The following is a 17,533-nucleotide window of genomic DNA, read 5'->3' as shown; positions in this document are numbered from 1 at the left end:
AAGTATTATACGAAGATTTATTTCCAATAGAATGTTTGCCAAATAGCACAAAACACAGGTCATCAGATGTCCAATTAAAAATTAGCAAAGCATCTTCATCAAAAGAGACGTCACGTTGATGCCATTTGTTGTTCTAGGTTATTTCAACATCTAGACAGTATGGCTGGAATGTGATCTATATTCATGTCACTTAATGTTTGATTAAGCTTGTTTATATTAAAAACTGGACAAGTTTAGGGCCACTGTTGAAAACTGGAGATAGTTTAGACAGTTATTTCTCAGCCATACGAGACAAAAGTAAAGGATCGTTGCTCTTCAGTGTGTTTGTGGCTCTTAAAAGAGCCTTTGTGTTGTTGTGACCGAGCAGCAGCAGCAGCAGCAGGTTTACTTGGAGCTGGTGTACTTGGTGACCGCCTTGGTTCCCTCGGACACGGCGTGCTTGGCCAGCTCACCGGGCAGCAGGAGGCGCACGGCGGTCTGGATCTCCCTGGAGCTGATGGTGGAGCGCTTGTTGTAGTGAGCCAGACGGGAAGCCTCGGAGGCGATGCGCTCAAAGATGTCGTTGACGAAGGAGTTCATGATGCTCATGGCCTTGGAGGAGATGCCGGTGTCGGGATGGACCTGCTTCAGCACCTTGTACACGTAGATGGCGTAGCTCTCCTTCCTGGTCCTTCTCTTCTTCTTGCCTCCTTTGCCGGCGGTTTTGGTGACCGCTTTCTTGGAGCCCTTCTTGGGCGCAGACTTGGCGGGTTCGGGCATTTTTCCTCTCTGAGTTTACAGCACAGAGTTAGCAGCAGCGGAGGGAACCTGTTCTTATATAGAGTGAGAGGGAATCCTCCAGCCCCGCCTACTGATCGTGATTGGCTGAGCCCCAGCCCCGCCCCCTGACTGTGATTGGCTGAGCCCCAGCCCCGCCCCTGACTGTGATTGGCTGAGCCAGCAAGCAGGGAGGAGCTGAGTTCAACAGGAAGATGATTCGTTTCAAATGTTGCGCCAAATTTAACTGAACAAAAAAAACAAACACGGCGGTAGAAGAAACTGAAGGTTTTCACGTTCAGAGCTTCTATAATGTATGAAGGTTTATAGATATAAATAAAACGGAGCAGAACTAGAACGCTGCAGAAGAGCCGAGTATTAACTACACCTTTACATACATTTATCAGGATTTCTTTATTCTTAACCAGTAATTTTAATTGAAACCAACCAACTGCTGTACAGGCAAGTTAATGAAACAAACATGTTTCATATGAAAACGGTATTGTAAAAAAACAAAGTAACTGCGGTAGTGATTCCCAGTCCGGATCCTCGAGGCACACTGCTCTACAAGTTTTACATTTATCAATCATTGATAGCTAATTAAGAGGCTTTTATTGGGTGACTAAAACCATGTAACATGTAAAACATACTTTCTTGCAGAGCCTGTTAGCATAATGTCCTTTAAACCTGAATGTTCAAACAAACAAATTGCTACATGCTTCACATTGCTTTCATATGTAAAGTCAACCCCAAATTTAACTGAAGAACAAAAAAAAAAACAAGGCGGAAGAGAGGACTGTACATTTTTGAATTCCAGAACGAACAAGCTGCAGAATAGCAGAGTGTTTTCTCCACTTTTAAGTTTATGACACACAGGAGTCGTTTCATAGTGTCACCTTAATAAAAACTAGGCTGTCATTTTTTGCCTGAAACATCTCTTGGCAGTAAAAGGTGGTAAAAACAAAACTGAGGTCCTTCAGACTATTTGGATGCAGCTGCTTCAGTTCACGTCCAGCAGAGGTCACAGAGAAGATTCACCTGGAACCAGTCAAGGTCAACCATGGAGGAGTCATGAACCCAGTTTACCACGACCCGTAACCAAGGAGACGGTTGGAGTGAAACCAGAAGAAGCAGAGAGGAAGTCCATATAAGGTTGCAACAGAGCGCAGCATCAACACCTGCAGAGACTGTACTCTCCTACTGTATTTTAATATCTTCATATCTAATCCCTAATTATATGTTGGTCATGTTTATCTGCTCATATTAAAGCTTAGAACGTTGATAAAAATATGGTTTTGTTGGTTGTTGCTTTAATTAAAGTTTGTTTTGAAGTGTTGCTGTTTTTATATCTGCATTTTGCTTTTAATAAATCTTCATTTTTCTTTTCATAATCAAACAGTTATATCTGGGAGTTTTTATTTGGTAAGCCTCCTTCAGTTTATAATACAAGTTTCTAATATCTTAAAGGAATGATTAATTAGGAATTATTAAAGAGCATGTGGTGATGTTTTAAAGTGGTTTAGTTAAAGCTCCTCCTTTGACTCTAACCATGATTTGACCACAAGAGACCAGTTCTTTTGGTTGGCATTTCCTGTTGACTCATTGTTCTTCTTTTCATTTCTGTACATACTGTTTAATATACCGGAAATATCTAACAAGTTATGTATTTAGAGACATTCATTTACAAAAACAGGAAAAGTCTCTAATAACCACATGCAGATGCAGCAAAGCAGGAACTTCAGTTTTTTGCTTCAACATATTTTTACACCATTAGTTTCACTCCACAGCAGTAAAAACCAAAAATGAGATTTAAAAACTTCATAAGTAACAAATGTTATTGTAATGCAAACTCTCACACAGAGAACACTTTTATAACTTATAACTTTTATAACTTATAACTTTTCATAATAATGCTGATCACTGAAGCACCATTTGTGACAAAATTTAACATTTCAACGGTGATGACAATAAAAACACAGCACTGAAAATGAGGCAGAGATAAATTAAAGTTCGCAAATTTTCCGGGTTGCTAGAAATAAAAATAGGAAGGAAACTAAACTCCTCTGCGTCACTTCCACCCTCAGAGTCGATTCTCTGCAGGTTTCATTGCAAGACAGCAGCTTCTCCTGAGGTGAGCAGCCTGAACATTTATTTGTTTTTTAACAAATTACAGCTAATTAGAGACTTTTAATGTTGAAAGAATGTAATGATTAACAATTATAGCAAAATCTGAAAACATAAAACCTTCTGTTTGATTTTCGTTTTGCTGAAGCCAAACAGTTAAAGAGAGAAGCAGCGATGAGTTTTTCTGCAGCAGCAGCAACTGGGTTTGTTGTCCTGTTCCTTTCTGTGACAGGTACTGAAACACGCTGATCAACTTGAGTTGACAGAGAATCTAGAATATTTGAGATGAATCAAATTAACTGAAGTAATAATCATTTAAAATGTCCCAGTGAAGCATTGTGGGAGGTGTAGTTGTATATTATTGTGAATGAGATCAATATTTTTGATGTTTTCTGTGTTGCAGTGGGAAAAGATGAACCTGCCTGGTCAGTTAAATATGATCCATCTCAGATCTGTGCCTTTATAGGATCAACAGTGACGATAAAATGCTCCTATAAATATCCATCTATAATACATGGAATAAAAACAGAAGTTAAAAAAAGGTTCTGGTTCACTAAACTAAATAATCGAGTCCCTGTGAATCTGATGAAGGACTCTGACTATAAAGGTCGAATAACTTATAACTTTACAGAAAGCAGCAGCAGCAGCAGCTTTCTGACAATCAAAGATCTGAAACAAAGAGACTCAGCCGAGTACAAGTTCAGGTTCATAACAAACCGACCAGGTGGAGAATTTACTGGATCACCTGGAGTCACCTTGACTGTTCTAGGTAACAGATCTGTGTATTTGTTGAGAATCTTTGTGTTTCTGTTTGCATCTTTCCAGATTCATTTTAAAATCAGATGTTCTTGTTCCTTCTAAGATCCAGACCTCAGAGTTCAGGTCAGAAGATCAGAGACGCAGACGGAGCTGAAGTGTGAAAGCAGCTGTGATCAAATCAAACCTCCTTCATATGTTTGGTTCAACAAAGAGAAGAAAATGGAGCAACAGACTTCTGCTATAGTCGTCTCAGTCAGAGATGGAGGCAGATATTCCTGTTCTGTTAAAGGACACGACGATCTCCGCTCTCCCTCTGTGTGTAAGTTCACTCCTCATCATATCAACATTTTATTCTACCAATATTTCTACATGAACCCTAGAATAAACTCTTAATCCTTCACAGATCAATTTACACACATTTATTTATAAAATACAGAATTTTTACTTTTGCATATATTTTGTTTTGTCAGTTTATTAAACATTCACTATGTTTTTGAGCAGCCATTTTACTGAGTAATTGTTTTTTAACGGCTTCTTTTTGAGTCAAAATATAAAAAGTAATGTTGCTTTTGTGGCCATTTATGTTGATATTTTGTACATTGTAATTTCTATCAATCTAGTTTTCTTCTTTGGGCAGTTAAAACATGTTTAACTTTACTTAGAAAACAAATTATTAGTTTTTATCTTTGCAATTGTTTAGATTACTTTGTTAACCTGCAGACCCTCCTATTAATTTAAGTAATTAAGCTCAATTATTTGGCTAATTTCCTCTGTGACGACTGGAGGCTTTTATAAAATTATTATTTTGGCCACTTTTTGAACTTCAAACGTCAGATTCAGTTAATTTTTGTTTTCATTGAAGTTGTAAGATATTTTTAGTAATTGTTGTATCTATATTTTTTCAAGAAATAAAACATATATATTGTTTCAAACAAGTTGGAAGTGCGTTGAAGAACCAAACCACCTGTTGTCGCCCACAGCCTTTGTTGGAAATCTTTGGTGTTGGAACCTAGAAGGCTGTGACAGAAACTCTTATATTCTTGCCTTCTCTCCTCTGGCAATCAGTAAAATATCCAGATGATAATTATACTGAGTTTTGTATTTTTCCCTCCAGATGCTCCAGAGTCTCTCTCTGCTAAACTGATGTCCTCTGGTCAGATAACTGAGGGACGTTCAGTGACTCTGAGCTGCAGCAGTGATGCTAACCCAGCAGCTGAATACACCTGGAGGAAGAACAACAACCAATCAGTTGTCAGTAAAGACCAACAGTTTATCCTCAGCTCCATCCTGTCCTCAGACTCTGGACAGTATTACTGCACAGCTCAGAACCAGCTGGGAGAGAAAACATCTGGACTCGTCTCTGTCCAGGTCACATGTGAGTCAATCTGGTTTAACTACAAACATGTTCTGGTGTTTTACTGAGGCGCCAGGAAATGAGCCCGGATAGATTTAATTTTCTTCCTCTTTTAAAGATTAATATATTCCCATCTTCCTCTCAGTTTACCTTTGACCTTTCTGGCCTCTCCTCCAGATGCTCCCAGGCCTCCCTCTGTGTCAGTGACTCCCTCTGGTGAAATCATGAGGACTCAGCTTTAATTAATGACCAGATGTGGGTTATCATCAGTCTAGTAACACAGTTTTCTTCTTTGTTCTGATAAATTAGGTCAATTAATGTCAACGACGATCATCATCAAGCTGACTCTATTCATCCTGATTTCTCTGCTTGTCCTGATTATTTCTTTAAGGTAAATCAATGAGAAAATTCATCATGTTCTTCCTGTTATTCTGCATTTTGACACATATTTGCATTGTCTTTTATCCAGAACACTGAACACTATGAAAATGAACAGAAAACTAACTGAACCAATAGAAATGGAGGTGAGAAGGACTAGTGAGGTCACATAGTGACTATTCATTGATCTGAATTTAACCAATCAGCCCAGGATTACATGATGACATGTTTCTGTTTTTGGTTCATTGTTGTTATTCAGGTACTGTAAATGCATATTTTAGAAAAAACAACAGGTTTAAAACAAAACTGTGAATGTGCAGTGCTGGATTTCAACAAAATAAAAAGTAGAAACAGGCAAATATAAAATCAACAAACAACGAACTGAATACTGTTTGTACATACTGAGTCTCTGAGTTATAAAGACTGCAGGTAGTGAGAAGAATTGTAAACTGTTATGAAATGTTAAAGAATCATAACAATACCAGCTTGTGCTGCATAAAGAAGCTGAAAGGTCAGAGGTCAGCCCTCTGTCCTTCAGACTATTTGGATGCAGCTGCTTCAGTTCACGTCCAGCAGAGGTCACAGAAAAGATTCACCTGGAACCAGTCAAGGTCAACCATGGAGGAGTCACGAACCCAGTTTACCACGACCCGTAACCAAGGAGACGGTTGGAGTGAAACCAGAAGAAGCAGAGAGGAAGTCCATATAAGGTTGCAACAGAGCGCAGCATCAACACCTGCAGAGACTGTACTCTCCTACTGTATTTTAATATCTTCATATCTAATCCCTAATTATATGTTGGTCATGTTTATCTGCTCATATTAAAGCTTAGAACGTTGATAAAAATATGGTTTTGTTGGTTGTTGCTTTAATTAAAGTTTGTTTTGAAGTGTTGCTGTTTTATATCTGCATTTTACTTTTAATAAACCTTCATTTTTCTTTTCATAATCAATCAGTTATATCTGGGAGTTTTTGTTTGGTAAGCCTCCTTCAGTTTATAATACAAGTTTCTAATATCTTAAAGGAATGATTAATTAGGAATTATTAAAGAGCATGTGGTGATGTTTTAAAGTGGTTTAGTTAAAGCTCCTCCTTTGACTCTAACCATGATTTGACCACAAGAGACCAGTTCTTTTGGTTGGCATTTCCTGTTGACTCATTGTTCTTCTTTTCATTTCTGTACATACTGTTTAATATACCGGAAATATCTAACAAGTTATGTATTTAGAGACATTCATTTACAAAAACAGGAAAAGTCTCTAATAACCACATGCAGATGCAGCAAAGCAGGAACTTCAGTTTTTTGCTTCAACATATTTTTACACCATTAGTTTCACTCCACAGCAGTAAAAACCAAAAATGTGATTTAAAAACTTCATAAGTAACAAATGTTATTGTAATGCAAACTCTCACACAGAGAACACTTTTATAACTTATAACTTTTATAACTTATAACTTTTCATAATAATGCTGATCACTGAAGCACCATTTGTGACAAAATTTAACATTTCAACGGTGATGACAATAAAAACACAGCACTGAAAATGAGGCAGAGATAAATTAAAGTTCGCAAATTTTCCGGGTTGCTAGAAATAAAAATAGGAAGGAAACTAAACTCCTCTGCGTCACTTCCACCCTCAGAGTCGATTCTCTGCAGGTTTCATTGCAAGACAGCAGCTTCTCCTGAGGTGAGCAGCCTGAACATTTATTTGTTTTTTAACAAATTACAGCTAATTAGAGACTTTTAATGTTGAAAGAATGTAATGATTAACAATTATAGCAAAATCTGAAAACATAAAACCTTCTGTTTGATTTTCGTTTTGCTGAAGCCAAACAGTTAAAGAGAGAAGCAGCGATGAGTTTTTCTGCAGCAGCAGCAACTGGGTTTGTTGTCCTGTTCCTTTCTGTGACAGGTACTGAAACACGCTGGTCAACTTGAGTTGACAGAGAATCTAGAATATTTGAGATGAATCAAACTAACTGAAGTAATAATCATTTAAAATGTCCCAGTGAAGCATTGTGGGAGGTGTAGTTGGAAATTATTGTGAATGAGATCAATATTTTTGATGTTTTCTGTGTTGCAGTGGGAAAAGATGAACCTGCCTGGTCAGTTAAATATGATCCATCTCAGATCTGTGCCTTTATAGGATCAACAGTGACGATAAAATGCTCCTATAAATATCCATCTAAAAGAGGAAAAAAAGAAACAGAAGTTAAAACAAGGTTCTGGTTCACTAAAAATAATCGAGTCCCTGTGGATCTGAAGAAGGACTCTGACTATAAAGATCGAATAACTTATGACGTTACAAAGAGCAGCAGCTTTCTGACAATCAAAGATCTGAAACAAAGAGACTCAGCCGAGTACAAGTTCAGGTTCATAACTAACCAACCAGATGGAGAATTTACTGGATCACCTGGAGTCACCTTGACTGTTCTAGGTAACAGATCTGTGTATTTGTTGAGAATCTTTGTGTTTCTGTTTGCATCTTTCCAGATTCATTTTAAAATCAGATGTTCTTGTTCCTTCTAAGATCCAGACCTCAGAGTTCAGGTCAGAAGATCAGAGACGCAGACGGAGCTGAAGTGTGAAAGCAGCTGTGATCAAATCAAACCTCCTTCATATGTTTGGTTCAACAAAGAGAAGAAAATGAAGCAACAGACTTCTTCTATAGTCGTCTCAGTCAGAGATGGAGGCAGATATTCCTGTTCTGTTAAAGGACACGACGATCTCCGCTCTCCCTCTGTGTGTAAGTTCACTCCTCATCATATCAACATTTTATTCTACCAATATTTCTACATGAACCCTAGAATAAACTCTTAATCCTTCACAAATCAATTTACACACATTTATTTATAAGATAAAGAATTTTTACTTTTGCATATATTTTGTTTTGTCAGTTTATTAAACATTCACTATGTTTTTGAGCAGCCATTTTACTGAGTAATTGTTTTTTAACGGCTTCTTTTTGAGTCAAAATATAAAAAGTAATGCTGCTTTTGTGGCCATTTATGTTGATATTTTGTACATTGTAATTTCTATCAATCTAGTTTTCTTCTTTGGGCAGTTAGAACATGTTTACCTTTGCTTAGAAAACAAATTTATAATTAGTTTTTATCTTTGCAATTGTTTAGATTACTTTGTTAACCTGCAGACCCTCCTATTAATTTAAGTAATTAAGGTCAATTGTTTGGCTAATTTCCTCTGTGACGACTGGAGGCTTTTATAAAATTATTATTTTGGCCACTTTTCGAACTTCAAACGTCAGATTCAGTTAATTTTCGTTTTCATTTAAGTTGTAAGATATTTTTAGTAATTGCTGTATCTATATTTCAATCTGGAGAGACTCACACAGAGAATAAAATAGCAGTTAAAAAGATTTAATGGTATAATTTCTTTGGTGCTCGGACCCAGCAGAAGACTGTGAGCCGAGGATCGCCGTGAGCAGGCGGTCTGCTCGGCGAGCTCGGGATAGTCTTCCCTCCAAAAGAGGGAGCCAGGCCAAGGCCTGGCTGACCTGCAGTCAGATGACTGATAGGCGCACCATGTTGGTCGGGCTTGCAGTCTGACGAAACTGATAGGCGGCGGTTGTGGCTGCAACTCAGCGAGACTGATGGGCGTCGGTCATGGCCTGCAATCTGACGGGACTGATGGGCATCGGTCAGGCCTGCAGTCAGACAAGACCGATAGGCAATAAGGCCCGCAAACTGGCGAGACTGATAGGCGAAGTAGCGTGATGGACTGTGAGGCCAAGCCGGCAGGGCTGAGGGCCTGTTAGGCCCTGCTGGATTCCCTAGGTATGAAATAAATGTTAGAAATGACTAGGGCTCCACCACCAGTTATTTGAAGAGATGCTCACCTGCAGACATTGTACGTTGAGCTTCAAGCACAGCTGAAAGATCTGGTCTGATATAGGATGAGAGGGCCGAGGATGACCAGCGGCCGAGTTGAAGGAGAGAAGCTGAAGGGATGACTGAACGACAGCGATGTGGCAACGCCTATTCTAAAAGAATGGCCCGAGAAGAGGCAAGGGGGAAGATCTCAAGCTGCTAGAGTCGGCCTGAGGTGGCGGATGAACCAGTCGGCGGTTGTAGTGGTCAGAGAAGAAGTTAGGATTGGAGTTAGATAGTCTCTAACGGATTGAATACTTTAGATGCAGATGTGAACTCACTCAGTATCAGTAATCCATAGAAGGCTAGGATGAAGTGCATGAGTGGAGCTCTTTGATGTAGGGGGCGAAGGCACCGAATTGGAGCACAGTGATGAGATTTCCAAGTAATGGGAATGAGATGGGTTTCCAGCTATCGGGATTAGAGGAGCTATGCTTAGAAATCCCTTGAGAAGGAATTCACAGCGGGGTTCGAGAAAAGACTAGATGATGTGCTAGGTTGCTGAAGATTAGCGTGAAAACTGATTCCCACGAGCAGACTGCGGAAGGGAAGCTGTAGGAATGCTTTGCACGGAGGCAGATGTGGGAGTTATGACTGGACCTGGAGGGGCAGACTGGCTGCCTGTGATCTGGAGATGCCAGAGGGAAAGCCAAAACGTCTTGGATTCCTAATACAAGAATTTAAGGATCGAGCAGAGCTGTGGTGACTTCGGCAGAGAGGAACGTAGATGATGTGCTTCCTTTATTTAATGCTACTTCCTTAAATGGAATAGCCACCACTAGCATCCCATAAAGGATGAGAGGAGAGATTGAGGTCCTAGTTCTTAATAGAGCTGCGAGTGGTCTACAAAATAAAGGCAGAATAAATGAAGACGATTATTCTCACTCTCTAAAAGCAGCTATATCGAATTTGACATGCAGATGGCAGCAAAAGGCTGCAAATAATCCACGAACCACATTATCGAAATTTTAAGACTTTAAACTGCTGTAATATGATTAAGTTGTACGGATATACGAATCCTGCTTAACTAATTAATTAATTAATTAATGCAACTACGGATGAATGCATGGTTGTAATTCCTGAAATCCTGGAGTGTTTTTATCTTATGCTGGGGGAAATGAGACGAAGTTGGATTGCTAGATAATAGGGGCCTGTAAATCCCCCAAAAGCTCTTTAGAGAACGCAAGAAAAAGGGTAGAACAAGTCGGGATTCCTGCTGAGCAGTAGACTAGAGCACGTACACGAGACCGAGAGTCGACATCGGGGCCTGGAGTTTAGCTTCCCGCCAATGAAGATCGCCATACGTCCTGCTCCAACGGCTGGTAGCGACCGACAGAAAGGGATTACCGAAAACGTTTTTAGGTAATCGGTCACATGACTGGGAAGTTAGATCGTCGTAAGCCGTATTGCAAGCGACGGACCGACTTGGTGGAAAGCAGTCGGATTATCGGGGAACGGGAGGCTTGTTTTATGCGAGTGAGCTTTGTGGTCGGCTACGACCAGCTCCAGCGGTAATTACTGACCATTCATTTACCAGAAGAACGTAGGCTGGTTTCATCCCGTCGCGTGTATCGAACTGACGGCTGTACAGATGACGCTGACCACCTAGCGCGCATGTCTGGTACTAACTGTGTGTATGCCTCCTTGATATGAGTCGGAACCAATGGATGACGAGGAAAGGAAGCTGTCAGGGCGAGCAGCGTTGTGAACTATAAATCACTTGAAAGAGGACTCGTGAAGTTTGTATCGCTGTGCAGGTGAAGCTGACTGTTCGAGGGTGGAGGTTAAGATTGGCGACTGGAAAGTACGCAGATGAGATCCGGTCTGCTGGCTGCAATGAAGCTGCAAAATTAGAGAGCCTACGAGCGGCTTCTGATGATCAGACTACTCGGGGTGCGACATTGGCCCGACTGAGGGGGAAGGAGAACCATCCTCCCCGCTTTGTGCACCAGGAGCGGCCCCGTGATTGATGGAGCTGCTAAGGTGTGTGTGCGTGACTGTTTCTCCCCGTGTATGTCGGCTGCCTGGGTGGCTTGTGTTCCTGATTGCTCAACTGAGATCGTCAAGCCATCTACGGTCAATGGCTGGGATTGCGGTTGTTGTGGATGCTGGACCTACTAATAAGCCATTCGTGTGTTCCTGCAGCGTTGTTACGCTTCCACCTGGTCCACCAGATGATAAGCGCCGATCTAGGTAGGCTGCGTCTCTGCTCTCGGGTAATCTACCTGCTGGGTCCATTGTTAAGGTATTTTCTCTTTCAGACACCTGATGACTGCACATTTTTGGAGCTTCAGCGCTCAGACGCTCTGCCGTCTGTGTGGATGGGCTGCTTGAATGGATCTGGAGTAGAAGGGGTGGGCAAGCACAGCCTTTTTGTTAAATAGAAAAGCTTAAAGAAAATGGTGCTGCGAATAGGAGACCAGCGGCAGCTGGGGCGGAGGCCAGAATGAGCTGAAATGCAAACTGGAACTACTGACAGAATTTGGAGCGATCTTAGCAACAGAGGGAAGAGAGGGCTACGGCGGCCTGAGCGGGGAACTAACAGAATGAGCTAATCACGACCCTGGAAATGCCAAGACTGACCGGCGATAGGAGGCGTGGTAAACATGAGTTAAAGGAACTGGTGCGCTGACAGATACATGAAGCAAAGGGAAAATGAACGAGTCAGGAGCAGGTATGTCTTACCTTGACGACGCCCAATGGGCGCAAATGAAGCTGCGAGTTGATGAGACTGAAGAGCCAGCTGCGAGCCGAGATAGGTGGAGGTGAGCGTAGCGGTCTGATGCGACGTTCTCTCGGAGGTGAACTGGGAGAGACGATCGGGCAACGGATCGAGTCCATGGTGGGACGAGCAGGAAGAGCCGACGTGCGTCGGTGGGGCCACGGCGGATCGTGGAGACAACCAGCGCTTGCTGCGGGGGACAGCGCCAATGAGCCGCAGCAGCCTATGGTGAGCTGGAGCGGGGAACCCGGCAGATAGCGGAGGACTGCGAAGTCAACGAGGGGAGGACGGAAAATCCGGCTCGTCGTCGCCGATGGAGGCCGAAGGAAGGCGTGATGAGGGCGGTTAGATTGGTGAGGAGTAGCGGGGAGTCGACAGGAGCGCAGCCGGCCGGTGAGGGATACTCCCTGGATCTGGGCGGACGGAAGGCAGCTGAAACCTGTTGACTGAATGTCGGAGAGGTAGGAGAAGCGTTCACGTAGGTTCGAAGCATGGCTGACGAGCAGGAAGACCCCAGGGTAGCTCGGACGTTTGAAGGTGTCTTTGGACGACGATTGGCTGGAGCGGCGTGAAGCTCCGGTCCGGATTGGCTGCGGTCGGGCGTGGTGATTAGATGATGTGGTGAAGCTGGTCGAGTCTCCCAGTTTGAATTTTCACCAAGGCTCCATTTGTTCAAGAAATAAAACATATATATATTTTTCAAACAAGTTGGAAGTGCGTTCAAGAACCAAACCACCTGTTGTCGCCCACAGCCTTTGTTGGAAATCTTTGGTGTTGGAACCTAGAAGGCTGTGACAGAAACTCTTATATTCTTGCCTTCTCTCCTCTGGCAATCAGTAAAATATCCAGATGATAATTATACTGAGTTTTGTATTTTTCCCTCCAGATGCTCCCAGGCCTCCCTCTGTGTCAGTGACTCCCTCTGGTGAAATCATGGAGGGCAGCCTGGTGACTCTGAACTGCAGCAGTGATGCTAACCCAGCAGCTAAATACACCTGGAGGAAGAAGAACAACCAATCAGTTGTCAGTAAAGACCAACAGTTTATCCTCAGCTCCATCCTGTCCTCAGACTCTGGACAGTATTACTGCACAGCTCAGAACCAGCTGGGAGAGAAAACATCTGGACTCGTCTCTGTCCAGGTCACATGTGAGTCAATCTGGTTTAACTACAAACATGTTCTGGTGTTTTACTGAGGCGCCAGGAAATGAGCCCTGATAGATTTAATTTTCTTCCCCTTTCAAAGATTAATATATTCCCATCTTCCTCTCAGTTTACCTTTGACCTTTCTGGCCTCTCCTCCAGATGCTCCCAGGCCTCCCTCTGTGTCAGTGACTCCCTCTGGTGAAATCATGGAGGGCAGCCTGGTGACTCTGAGCTGCAGCAGTGATGCTAACCCAGCAGCTAACTATAGCTGGTACAAGGAGGGAGAGGAGGCGCCAAAAGCTTCAGGACAAAACTTCACCATCACTAACATTTTGTTCAAGCAGAGAGGAAACTATTACTGTGAAGCTCAGAACAGCAGAGGGCGCTGTAACTCCACTGTGACCGTGAACGTTGTGGCAGGTAAATCAGACCGAGGCCACAGTTACAACTAGATACTGGGGGCTTCAGTTTCCACTCAGTAAGACTGAAAAGCTCAGCTGAACTTTTGAAAAAATAATTTTTCATTTTTATGAGAAACCTCAGGAGAAGCCAAACCGCTAAAGGTCTTAGCAGATCGGTAGCACAGCTGCCTCTTGGCTGCGATTGGCCCATTTTTGCAGCTCCGCCTGTTTCCAGAGAGCAGAAACTTCAAGTTAATTCACTTTATTGTGCCACAATAGCACAACATCATTCACATCAATATAATCTTGTTGAAAGAGATCCCACATTTCCAAATCAATCTAAGAAGAGTCAAAGAGTCAGAACCGGTCCAGATCCACTGGATCCACTGGAATCAGAATAATCTCTGGAAACAGAACCGGCTGGAGCCACGAGAAAAAAGCAGCAGAGAAACAGGCAGGAAGGAGAAAACAGGTTGATAATCAGCAGAACAGACTGGAGACGTGAAACCATGGAAGATGAATCTCATGTTCAGAAGCTGGAGATCCTGATGGCTGAGTGTTTTTCTGAAGAGAAATCATTCTTTATAGCGGCTCAGTGTTGAGGAGAAACTGCCTGTAATAATAGTAATTAATAGGAATAATTGCTGCATGTTGTACATTAACTGTCATTGATCTGTTTAGCACCAAGGAACCGAGTCGCTGCTGCTGCTGCAGTTTCTGCTGTTCTTCTGATTCTCATCCTCATCTGCCTCCTTGTGTGGCTCATGTGAGCAGTTCTGTTACTTTGAAGATTCATTTTATTTTTTTTAACAAAGTCTTGATTTTGTTTAGCTCCTCATCATCACCTTGTGAAATAATTTCTTTCCAGCAGAAAACCCAAAGTGTGGAAGCAGCAGTCCAGACCTGGAGCAGGACCAGTTCCCAGTGAACAGGTTAGAGGAGAAAATGACTTATTTCTGCTATTTCAACGTTTTTCTTAATTAACTGAATTCTTCATTCTTTAAAAACTCGGGTGAATTATTATTATTATTATTAATGTTATTGAACTCTGATCTGATGTCCTGGAGTCTTTCTGCATTTGCACGACTTTTTTCTCAAGCTGCTGTTTAAAAACCTTTGGATCTTCAAGAGACAGTTGGTTGGTTTCTGCTTTAGGATAAAATCAAGTAAATCTTCAGTCACTCTTTTCCTTTCATAAAGTTAAACCAAAATGATTTCCTTTCCTTTTAGTTTCTGATTGGGTTCTGCTGTATTTGGTGTCTTCCTGAGTAACATTACCCTAAAGCTCTCAGAGCGCCCCCTACTGGTTAATGTGACTGGTGTCCACAGGTGAACTCAGCAGAGGAAAGTGTTGTCTACTCTGTTGTCCACTTAGCAACGAAACAGGAAGAGCCTCTTTACTGCAACACGGTCCAACTTGGTCCAACTCGGCCCAAGAGACACAAGAAGAGGAAGGAAGAAGAGACGGTGGAGTATGTCTCTGTTAACTGTGGCAGAACCAGGACTGATGCAAGGTGAGACGCTCTATATATAAAAAACATAAAATCTGACCTGATATTTTCTTGTTCTGTGTAAAATCTCTATCAACATGAAAACAATTCCTGCAGAACCGAGTCTGAACAGCAGGACAGTGTGGAGGATCCAGCTGCCTTGTACAGCAAAGTCAACAAACCAGGAAAGAACAGCAGAGAAACTCCTGCTGGTTTCTAAATGACTTTTACTTTGATTCTCCATCAGTTTATCCAGAGAAACTCCTGCTGGTGCAGAAATTATAAAGCACTTTTTGTTTCTCTCTTGCTTTTCTGTTATTTGTTTGCATTTCCTCTAATTCATGTAAAAACCTTTGAATTGACTTGATGAAAATGTTCTATATCAATAAAATGACGTTTTGTGAAAATACAAATCAGAAGCAATGAGAAATCATCTTCATTCTAGATGTTGGTACTTAAAAAAACACACAAAGGCAACAAAGTTTTTATTTCATTTGTATTATTATTATTATTATACTCCAGTTTATTCCAGCATAAATAATTTAATTTGATAAATAAATAAACTGTTTGTTCATAATGTGCAGCTAAAACAAATTTTATTTGAATAAAATTCAACCTTAATTCAGCTTTCAGATGATGTGTGTGTTGCAGGTTGGTAACTAATAGATACACAACTTTATACACACAGATCATCATGATCGCCAAAATAAAAGCCAGAACAGACCTGATCCAGACAGGAAGTTTCAACAGAGTCATTTCCTTTGCTGCAAATATTTCTACAACCTAATTTTGAGTTTCATATTGAAGACATGATTCAGCAAATACTCAGGAATTTATATTCATGTACAGAAACTACAGTTCAATTTGTTTTTGGAATTGACACAAATTTCAACTACAGGGTCAATCACTGTTTTAAATGTTGAGATATTTAGATTTATTTAAATCCACAAATTGTTTAAAAAACACAAATTAGTCAATTTTTAGATGGAATAATGAATATAAAAAGTAGAACTGGAGCAAACTGATCAGTATGCATTAGTGATGTGTCGGTCGCTAACGATCCGGCTCTAAGAGCCGGCTCTTTGAAGTGAACGATTGGAACCGGCTCCACAATGGGAGCCGTTTAATGATCCTATTTGGGAGCCGGGTTTTTTTCTACAGTATATCGCTGTCTCTCTCCCCTCCTTCTCCCTCTCCTTGCGTGTTTTGCTCTTCAGCCAGTGCCAAAGCAGAGAGTTTTTTTCCCTCGGTCGGTCCACTGCCCTCATGTCAAGCGTGTGCTGCACACATCTGACCAATCACACATAGTTTCAATTAATGTGGCGGGAAAACACTGAAAAAAAAGTGTATCTCCACTTTTTTTGTGGAAACGGCAGGCAGTTGGCCAAGCTGTATAGCGTTCGTCGGCAGGTGTTTATGTACAGACGCTCACTCAGCGGTCAAGAAGCACAGAAAGAAGGGGAGTCAGTGTGAGAACTGAATAGGTGAAAATAAAAGAGTGACAGAAAACGGAGCAAGATTTGGACTCATTTTAATGCTACATCAAGCTCCAGGGCAGAGTGCAGACTGTGTAAAGTCAGCATTTCCTATCGTGCAGGCTCGACAAACAACCTGCACATGCGGACATCACACGCATCGGTATTGCTATAGCATTGTTATGCGGCATTTTTACTCATCATAAGTGGTTAACAATGTCAATAATGAAACAAAATATTATAAAATTAGGTTTAAGCTATTAATTAATAATGTCAAAAATATATATGGGAAGCCGTTTGGGAGCCGAAAGAGCCGGCTCTCCACAATAAGAAGAGCCATTAGAGCCGCATCTCGAAAAGGAGCCGAAAATCCCATCACTGTTTATAAGCTAAAACTAAAATCAGTTCAGTATTAAAACTGGACACATTCAGTAAAGGATCGTTGCTCTTCAGTGTGTTTGTGGCTCTTAAAAGAGCCTTTGTGTTGTTGTGACCGAGCAGCAGCAGCAGCAGCAGGTTTACTTGGAGCTGGTGTACTTGGTGACCGCCTTGGTTCCCTCGGACACGGCGTGCTTGGCCAGCTCACCGGGCAGCAGGAGGCGCACGGCGGTCTGGATCTCCCTGGAGCTGATGGTGGAGCGCTTGTTGTAGTGAGCCAGACGGGAAGCCTCGGAGGCGATGCGCTCAAAGATGTCGTTGACGAAGGAGTTCATGATGCTCATGGCCTTGGAGGAGATGCCGGTGTCGGGATGGACCTGCTTCAGCACCTTGTACACGTAGATGGCGTAGCTCTCCTTCCTGGTCCTTCTCTTCTTCTTGCCTCCTTTGCCGGCGGTTTTGGTGACCGCTTTCTTGGAGCCCTTCTTGGGCGCAGACTTGGCGGGTTCGGGCATCTTTCCTCTCTGAGTTTACAGCACAGAGTTAGCAGCAGCGGATGGAACCTGCTCTTATATAGAGTGACAGGGAATCCTCCAGCCCCGCCTACTGATCGTGATTGGCTGAGCCCCAGCCCCGCCCCTGACTGTGATTGGCTGAGCCAGCA

The 17,533-nt window shown here is 42.0% G+C and overlaps 3 protein-coding genes across 11 annotated transcripts; 1 reads left to right on the top strand and 2 right to left on the bottom strand.

Moving 5' to 3' along the window:
- Nucleotides 1-26: 26 nt before the first annotated feature.
- On the bottom strand, nt 27-815 carry LOC111608584 (histone H2B 1/2-like). The gene has a single exon (XM_023333505.1). It carries the CDS (start codon nt 757-759, stop codon nt 385-387), a length of 375 nt encoding a protein of 124 aa, XP_023189273.1. The 5' UTR covers nt 760-815; the 3' UTR covers nt 27-384.
- A 2,026-nt stretch (nt 816-2,841) lies between these two features.
- On the top strand, nt 2,842-15,365 carry LOC111608518 (B-cell receptor CD22-like). 9 transcript variants are annotated; one of them, XM_023333225.1, is made up of 11 exons: nt 2,842-2,887; nt 3,029-3,112; nt 3,284-3,547; nt 7,708-7,809; nt 7,909-8,118; nt 12,868-13,128; nt 13,285-13,545; nt 14,208-14,292; nt 14,395-14,458; nt 14,856-15,040; nt 15,134-15,365. In XM_023333225.1, the coding sequence occupies exons 2-11, from the start codon at nt 3,055-3,057 to the stop codon at nt 15,234-15,236; spliced, it is 1,593 nt and encodes a 530-aa protein (XP_023188993.1). In that variant the 5' UTR covers nt 2,842-2,887; nt 3,029-3,054; the 3' UTR covers nt 15,237-15,365. The 9 variants fall into 9 exon arrangements, with proteins under 9 accessions (XP_023188993.1, XP_023188992.1, XP_023188989.1 ...); XM_023333224.1 differs by having other exon boundaries at nt 7,903-8,118; XM_023333221.1 differs by lacking the exons at nt 7,708-7,809; nt 7,909-8,118 and adding exons at nt 3,749-3,958; nt 4,754-5,014 and having other exon boundaries at nt 3,284-3,649.
- Nucleotides 15,366-16,800: 1,435 nt separating this feature from the next.
- LOC111608674 (histone H2B 1/2-like) lies at nt 16,801-17,447 on the bottom strand. Its single transcript, XM_023334347.1, has one exon. The coding sequence runs from the start codon at nt 17,382-17,384 to the stop codon at nt 17,010-17,012; it is 375 nt and encodes a 124-aa protein (XP_023190115.1). The 5' UTR covers nt 17,385-17,447; the 3' UTR covers nt 16,801-17,009.
- Between the last annotated feature and the right edge of the window lie 86 nt (nt 17,448-17,533).

The sequence above is a fragment of the Xiphophorus maculatus genome, chromosome 5, assembly GCF_002775205.1.
Source record: "Xiphophorus maculatus strain JP 163 A chromosome 5, X_maculatus-5.0-male, whole genome shotgun sequence".
Taxonomy (NCBI): domain Eukaryota; kingdom Metazoa; phylum Chordata; class Actinopteri; order Cyprinodontiformes; family Poeciliidae; genus Xiphophorus; species Xiphophorus maculatus.
The sequence above is the reverse complement of the archived record's forward strand: the minus strand, read 5'-3'. Positions and strand labels throughout refer to the sequence as shown.

Coding starts and splice junctions, on each gene's coding strand:
- LOC111608584 (XM_023333505.1), bottom strand. CDS start 759: ATGCCCGAACCCGCCAAGTCTGCGCCCAAGAAGGGCTCCAAGAAAGCG.
- LOC111608518 (XM_023333218.1), top strand. CDS start 3,055: ATGAGTTTTTCTGCAGCAGCAGCAACTGGGTTTGTTGTCCTGTTCCTT. Junction 3,113..3,283: donor CCTGTTCCTTTCTGTGACAG/GTACTGAAACAC, acceptor TCTGTGTTGCAG/TGGGAAAAGATGAACCTGCC. Junction 3,959..4,753: donor TCTCCGCTCTCCCTCTGTGT/GTAAGTTCACTC, acceptor TTTTCCCTCCAG/ATGCTCCAGAGTCTCTCTCT.
- LOC111608674 (XM_023334347.1), bottom strand. CDS start 17,384: ATGCCCGAACCCGCCAAGTCTGCGCCCAAGAAGGGCTCCAAGAAAGCG.